General features: G+C 36.3%; 1 protein-coding gene across 1 annotated transcript in view; it reads right to left on the bottom strand.

Moving 5' to 3' along the window:
- Positions 1 to 143: 143 nt before the first annotated feature.
- Positions 144 to 8,631, bottom strand: part of LOC106868082 (uncharacterized) — a 19,141-nt gene continuing 10,653 nt past the window's right edge. Inside the window, exon 2 of the mRNA XM_014913197.2 lies at positions 144 to 5,522. Coding sequence (XP_014768683.1) covers positions 164 to 5,515 — 5,352 coding nt within the window. The 5' untranslated portion in view covers positions 5,516 to 5,522 and the 3' untranslated portion in view covers positions 144 to 163. The remainder of the gene's footprint in view (positions 5,523 to 8,631) is intronic.

Raw genomic sequence — 8,631 nt, 5'->3', positions numbered from 1 at the left:
ATATAGAGAGAGAGAGAGAGAGAGAGAGAGAGAGAGAAAGTGAGTGTTGAAAATAGCTACAACAATAATCAGTAGTGTTTAGAATGCAATGCAAGTAATACAAGTTCGATTTCCAGGAGAACCCAGTAACAACACCAACAGAGTTTGCTATTTATCAAGATATTTATTTTTCATAATGAAAAAAAGCCAATGATTGACGTCCTGGAATAATTCCAAAAGTCATGAAAGAAGTATCTGAAATATCAAAACCAAGAACATGGTAGACTTCATTATCAACATTTCTGAGGAGTAAATACTTTTCAATGTCTTCAGATTTCTCCAGTTCAATTTGTTCAGGTATTTGGTAAATATTGTTTTTTATGTCTGTTATATAAACATATTCACCTATTACGGTGAGACAAGGTCTGAAAATATGATAAGTATCTATATCAACTGGTGGTTGTAGTTGTATCCTCCTCACCAGCAACTGTTCCCTGTACCAACAGACAAAATAGCCATTATATCTCCCCCACTGTTCCTCCTCAGTTTCCCAAGTCGTAACAACAACATCACCATAACACGTGACTGCTACATCAAATACTACCACATCTCCATCTAAGTTTTCATCTATCGCCGTCTTCCCCTGACACACTTCATATTTACATGTCCCATCATTGATATCAATTACATCGACATAATAGCAGTCAAAGTAAGTGGGGTCGAGGAGCCTGATGGAAGGTTTCCAGAAATAGTATTTTTTTTCGTATTTCTTGTTTCTCTCATGTGGACTTATATCTCTAATATAATGACCACCACACACAAGTTGATTGTCGTTGTATTTATAAATCCTGTTGTAGTATTTCTCAGTTTTTATGGTTTTTAAACAACAGAGATCTCTGTTGAAGACCATCATTTCTTTAGCAAAGACGACTATGAAACATTCATCTGTCCATCGACATATGTCCAGTGGTGGTTGTTGTTGTGGTTGTTGTGGTATTCGTTTATGTTGAAGTATGTCACCTGTAGTTGTGCTGATTAATGTGACACTTTCTCTAAACATCAACGCACTGACATTGTCATCTAACTTAATTAATTTACTGTTCCGGTCTTTAATGTCCCAATAGTCAAAATTAACAGGTTCATCGAATGTTGGAATGGAAAGAAAGGCCACTGCTGTTCTATGTGGCAGTCTCCTCACTAATATCTCATCAATTCCAGACACGCTTTCTGCGATGTAATTACCACATCTCACCTTTAATGTACCTTTACCAATTATTTCACCTGATTTACCTCTTCTTCTTCCTCCATCTCCTTCTCCACTGCATTTCAATTTAGTAATTAATTCATTACTGAATATTCTTTTGTTCATTTCAGATGTCATAGACGGGAAATGAATACCAGAATCAAGATTGAATAGCGACATAGATTCCAAAATGTTCAGTTGGTCCCCATCAATCTTTATGCAATGAAATTCAGTCAAGTTAATATATACACAACAGTAAATATTTCCCACTATTCTCCAAATTATACCATAAGGCACTCGACTTTTCCAAACTTTATATTTCTTCAAATCTTTTCCATTCAGTTGAAATATTTCTTTTCTTTTGGGAACTGTGGCCATTATGTTTCTTTCCCCCGTAAAACACACACCACCAACTAAACTTGCCACATTTCTGTGACATAGCAGCTCCCCGTCTTCATCAAATATTTTAACATTTCCATTATTGGCTTTTTCACACACAACTGTCTTTCCTTCATCAGAGATATCAATATCTTTTACTTGAACAGGACACTTGTCTGTTTGTAAACGACAAACAGTGTATCTTTCCCGATTAAGCTTATACAAACCTTCAACATATAATTCATTTCTGTACATGCGGCGTCCAACAAACCTTGGTCCTTTACAGTTTATGCTACAGAAATGTACTCCATCTTTCTCTATTCTTTCATTTAAAAATATTTTGTTGTATTCTCCTGTCTGTGTCAAACACACAATGCTTTCATATTCCGAAAGATCAGGATATTTATCCCACCAACCATTAATAAGCAAATAATTGTCATCGGTTGTCATCATCCTGTTGCTAAAACGAAAATACTTCATATAGTGTCTACTTGAAAGTAAATATTGACCATCACTATTGAAGAAAATGAGGAATCTTTCATTGCAGGTAATGATGATATCACGAGCAGTAACTGTAATATCAAAAATGTTCTTAATATAATTTCTATCATCATATTGCCATTTTCTTAATAATAAAGTTTCAGGTATATCTATTTTTTTTATTTCATTCACGGTCGAATGTATTTCGTCAATATCAATGACATAGAAACTGCATTCATCATCCCTTCTACTGCACACCAATTGATTATTTGATAAAGAAGCAATGCATTCATATTTATTTTCTGTCTGGTAAATCACAAATGACATCGGAAATTCCAATTTTAATGTTAAAATTTTATATTTATTATTATCACCAGAACTTCGAGCAGTAATAACCAATGTGTTTGACTGCCATCGACATATATTGATAAAGTGACCAACATTAAATTTGATAGAATCCTGAAGTTGGCCATCAAATGTGAATAACCTAATGTTTAAAGTATTTGAGTCATATTCCACAATCAGGTTATTTTCAATAAGAGCCCAACATTTAGTGTTCGGAAACCCGTCCTCTTCCAAACATTGAGGGATATGAATATTTCTAACCTTATCAGAAACTGTCAGATCCTGTAGATATGACATAGAAGACAACATTTCACTGGCACAAATGTTTCTGGAAAATACATCAACAAGGTCGATATAAATATTAAGCTGATTATTTGTAACGAGATCATTAACCACCAAATTATGATCGTTTATAGCGAACATACGGCTGTTGTCTATCAGATAAACAGATATTTTATCAATAGATCCTCCATAGAGATTGAGGGGACGTTTCACTTGGGACATTAAAACACTGGGGACCATCTTCATACTAATACTTCTACCACAACTAGTATTACTGCCATGACCACCACCATCGATACTTGTGTTATACTGAAAAGCTTTTCTACTAGTAATAATTAATAGCTTTAGTGTTTCATTTTCTATTGATAATGATTTCACAAAAAAAGGGATATTAATTCTGTGAATTATTTCAACTTGATTATAGTTTTTAATGACTAGAATATCTAAATGTGATGATTTATCACAATAACAAACAATTTCACCTTCACCCATCTTACACACCCGTACATAAGGCTGCCTTAATGATACACTTCTAACTGTCTTTGATAGGTTTCCAATGACCCTTAATTGTTTCTGTAGGGGTAATGTGACACCTATTTGATGAGAATCCCATCGACATATATCTGTAGCTGTAGACGGCAGAGATAATCTGGACACAATGTCTCCTTCATTAGAAATGTATAACAAGCAATCATGGTTGATGTCGGACACCACCAACTGTCCATTTGCCAGCTGACATATTTCGGCAATGACAACTTTGTCATTTTCCTCTTCTCTGAGTTGTATATTTAGATTTCTGATATAAGGATTTTTTGTGTGTAAACAACAGCCAGGCCAATCATGATACTTATAAAGAAGGACCCTGTTGAGTTGAGTGTCCGGTAGATAAACAGTTCCTTGGAAAACAGCAATGTGAGGGTGAACAGGGAAAGGTAGTTTCCACTGCCATTTAATGTTTCCATATATATCATAACATATCACAATAGACAGTCTCTTGAAAAAGACATAAAAATAAATATTATCAGAATAGATGTGATGAGGGTAGCCATAGAATGGAAAGAATTTTTCAAAAAGTTCTTCACCAGATGTTGAGTAAAATACCAATTTATTCTTCCTTCTGTCTACGATTACAAAATTGATTGGTGTTGCAGCAATGGTGACATTAGAATGTTCTAGAGACATTTTTTCTATGATAATAACTTTGTCCTCCTTGATCAGTAGGATATGGACCTCGTTTATGCTTTCACTGGTGGTCAGAGCTAAACACTTATTTGATACAATATGACATATTCTAATATAATCAGTTTGGACCTTTATTAAAGGGCCTTCGTTTAATTCAGGGCATGTGATATACTGAAGCCCTTTTATTTCATGATAAAAGACTAGAAATCTGCTAGAGTTTATTCTGCAAAAGATAGAAGGAAGCTCAAGGAAAGTTAAATTATTTTGGCTAGTTATTTCCCCAGTATCAGTGACTAACATGGCTTTTTTATTCCTGTAAGTTATTAATATAGAAGATGTAGACATAGGTAGAATATTTGTAATGTTGTAGCAATCTTCAATACAAATATGGTTGTTCAAATTTGGGGTACGCAACAGGTGGTTATATGACATCCTAGGCCAAAAGTATTCATTTGTTCTAATGATATGAAGGACATCAAAATAATCGGTTACAAAAATATAATCTTTGCCAACAGAAATATGGCGGCATTTCCTTCCAATTTCTCTCGTTGTCACAGCACCTCTACCTGAAATTCGATAAACAATATATCCCTGGAGAACATAAAAATGGTTTTGGTATACTGTGATACGGATTGGGAAGTCAAGTGAATTGGTGTCTACCTCAAATAACTGCTGGCCGTCCAGATTATAACAGGTAACCCTGTTAATACTGGAAAATGATAATAAGAGTTTATTCTGTGTACCTACAGCAATATCTGTAGGTGTTTCTTTGGTAATGAATTCAAATTTAATTCTATTATTTTCCCAATCAATGACGTATATGGTCCTACCGAACATTTCTACACCTATAAACGTAGAATGTTCTAAAAAAGAAACCAAGTATAATCCTAACTGAATCCTTGTGATTTTAAAACTGAAAGGGTTGATAATAAGAATTAATTTGCGGAAAGGGAGGGTGGCCAGAACTGTGTCATGACTGATTCTGGTTAAATCGGTGACAGAAGATGGACAATGAACAACATTTGTGTCACCGTCTGTTGTCGCACAACATATTGTCATACAATGGCGGGAATATGTTATTATCCCGTTTTGTATGATGACGCTATTGGATATTGTGTTGTTGGCAAATTCTTCACGAGATTCCTCGATCTTTGCTTCTCTGGTCACAACTGCACAAAGAGGCCGAAATTTTGCGGTTGTTTCTGATGCCGGAATGGTCTTGTGTTTTTCTTGTAAAATATTTCTCTCTAAATAGTGTTCCAGGAACAATTCAAGTTTTTCAAAATTAATGAATTCTTGATTGTAAAGATCTTTCGTTACAATTTCTATTCTCTGTTTAAAATCTTTCAGAAAATCATTTTCATTCAAGCCTACATACTTTAAAAAAGTACATATTTTTACCCTAGAATTTATCAAGAAATTAATTTTGCTTTGATATGCTTTACGTCTTGTATAATATACGCGTTTGTCCATAACATCATGTCTTGCAATTATTTCCCTCCTTTTATATTCTCCTTTACGTCTTTTATTGTCCATTCCTTCTTCATCCCTTTTTGTTGTTGAGTTCCAGAAAGCTTTTTTCGTAGTTGTAAGTTTTCTTGAAGTATTTCTTGTTTGGCATTTCATATTAAATCTATAAAGAAATATAAGGAAAATATTTAGCTTTGTGAAAATATTAAAGTTTCAAGGGGATGATGTTTACTTCATTATTTTAAACACACTAGCAAAGTATTAGGTATTTCTGTCAGTTTTTAAAATAATGACTGTTATTATATTGACCCCAGGTGCACTGGAGGGCAAGAATGACCTTTTTCAAGATGTCACCTCTCTGAATATACAAGAACAAAGCAATAACAATAACACATTTTCGAACAGAGATTTAGCAGCACCATCCCAGCCAAGCAGTTATTCTGCGCCGAGGAAGAGAAATAGCCCAGAAACTGCAGTCCATTGATATTGCTTTGTGCTAGGGGGTGATGCTAAATTCTCCTGTTCGAAAATTATAAGGACACAAATAGTGTGTCGTATAGCCAACTGGAAATGATGTTTCCTGAGGCTAAACAACAGTAACATTTGCCCCAATCGGGACTGTCACATTATGTCGGCAAATAATCTTTACTTTAAGGTAGTAAATGAATGTCTCTCGTTGAGAGATTTAGAAATATAATGTTTCTATTCAACAATAACATATTTGTTGAAAAATGCACTGATTGCACTTTCTTCTTCTGAATAAAGATATGCTGTTGTTATTGTTGCTGTCGTCAACTAATTTTATGAAGAGAAAACCAGAGAATTGCAAATATTTCAGCTGTAAAATCAACTTGAGATTTCCGTTCATGTTTCGTCTGTGCCATTCGGCTTGGATTCTTTTGGCGTAGAAAAACCTACAAAAACTTTCATAATAATTATGTTGGACGTTAATTTAATTATACATGTGTTGACATACGCATGCATACATAAATATGAATGATTGCGTATAATATAAGAACAGAACAATTGACCATATGTATATGTTTACTTCTGTGCGTACTAAAAAACAAAAACGATTTCTTCAGATGATAACATATCAAACACTGCTTTGAAACACCCGAAGAAAGTGAGGTTTTAGTTCTGATGTAATGTATTCATTGTGGAGGTGCAATGGCCCAGTGGTCCGGGCAGCGGACTCGCGGTCGTAGGATCGCGGTTTCGATTCCCATACCGGGCGTTGTGAGTGTTTATTGAGCGAAAACACCTAAAGCTCCACGTGGCTCCGGCAGGGGATGGTGGCGAACCTTGCTGTACTCTTTCACCACAACTTTCTCTCACTCTTACTTCCTGTTTCTGTTGTGCCTGTAATTCAAAGGGTCAGCTTTGTCACTCAAGGTACTCAAAAGGGTTAAATTCTCTGAATGCACAACCTGAACATTGCACTGGATGTACTTCAGTACCCATTATATAAATTCAATTAAAGGTGCTGTTTTACAAGTTAATTTGACCCGACCTGGTGCTTATCATTTAAGTACTTGATTCATTTGAATCCTTAATATTGCATGGATACACCACACACGCCCACACACGCACACACACACACACACACACACACACACACACACACACACACACACACACACACACACACACACACACACACACACACACACACACACACACACGCATATACATAAACATATAAAGATGGTTCACTTACAGGAAACCCAATGAGGATAAGTGAAATACTAAATGAGCAGTTCAAAAGTATTTTCGCTCCACCCCTGGCTGACTTTTTTTTTACCGCTGCAGATATAAAAACAAAGGCAGGGATGATTGATTATATCAATATATAGGAAGACGATTTAATAAGGGCTATAGATGAAATGAACCCAAACTCAGTTACTGGCCATGATGGATTCCCAGCAATCCTTCACAAAAGCAAGAACACTACAGTCCCTCTTTCAGAGCTTCCTTGCAACTAGCAAACTCCCAAGCAAACTGAAGGAGGGTAAAATATGCCCTATTCATAAGGGAGGTAGCAGAGCAGAGGCCAAAATCTACAGAGCTATCTCTCTGAGTTCGCACATCAGCAAGGTCATGGAGCAAAGACAGAAGAAAATTAATCACCTTCCTTAAAGACAAATGACTTGCTGACTGACACCCAATATGGTTTCCGACCAGGAAGAAGCTGCCTGACTCAGCTCTTACAACATTATGACTGGGTGTTGAAACAACTGCTCAACCACTCAAACGTGGAAGTGATATATCTCGACTTTGCAAAGGCCTTTGAGAAAGTCGATCATAGAATGATATGTCACAAACTGCGTGATCTCGGCATAATTGGAAAATTGGGAGAATGGCTGCACGACTTTCTGAAGGATAGAAGTCAGGTGGTAGTAGCCAATGGGGCCACCTCCAATGACACGCAAATAGTGAGCGGTGTTCCGCAAGGCACTGTTTTGAGACCACTACTGTTCATAATGGCCCTCTCAGATATGCTCTCAGCCACACACAGCACTTGTCAACAAACCAGAGAGAAGTGGGTGTCACTCCTTATGTGTTTGTGTGTATTTGATTAGATATATGCTGTAGTGTGTATAATATTGCGCCTTTGTACGTGTGTGTATGTTGTAATGTGTATGTATATGTTAGCCACGACAAAACGTTTTTGTCTTGTTTCTTTCCACACTTATTTGTATATAAGTGTGAAAAAAAAACCCAAAAGAAAAAACGTCTTCTAGTGGCTAACGTATACATACACACTACAACACACACACACACACACGCACAAAGGCGCTATATTATACACCCTACAGGATACATTTAATCAAATACATACAAACACATAAGGAGTGACTATATATAGGAGTTAACTATATATACTTATAGTATTACCAAAGAGAAACGCACATACAGTGAAGGACAACAAAAGATAGTGAGTGAGAGAGAGAAAGAGAGGAAGAGAAATGGTGGAAGAAAATGTTGATAATGGTAATTTTACTGACTATATTTGCATGTATGTTGTTGTTGGCACTCCTTCGCTTACGACGTCGAGGGTTCCAGTTGATCCGATCAACGGAACAGCCTGCTCGTGAAATTAACGTGCATGTGGCTGAGCATTCCACAGACACGTGTACCCTTAATGCAGTTCTCGGGGAGATTCAGCGTGACACAGTGTGACAAGGCTGGCCCTTTGAAATACAGGTACAACAGAAACAGGAAGTAAGATTGAGAGAAAGTTGTGGTGGAAGAGTACAGCAGGGTTCGCC

The sequence above is a fragment of the Octopus bimaculoides genome, chromosome 29 (genome assembly GCF_001194135.2).
Source record: "Octopus bimaculoides isolate UCB-OBI-ISO-001 chromosome 29, ASM119413v2, whole genome shotgun sequence".
In the NCBI taxonomy this organism is placed as follows: Eukaryota; Metazoa; Mollusca; class Cephalopoda; order Octopoda; family Octopodidae; genus Octopus; species Octopus bimaculoides.
This window is presented reverse-complemented; position numbering and strand designations above follow the sequence as displayed.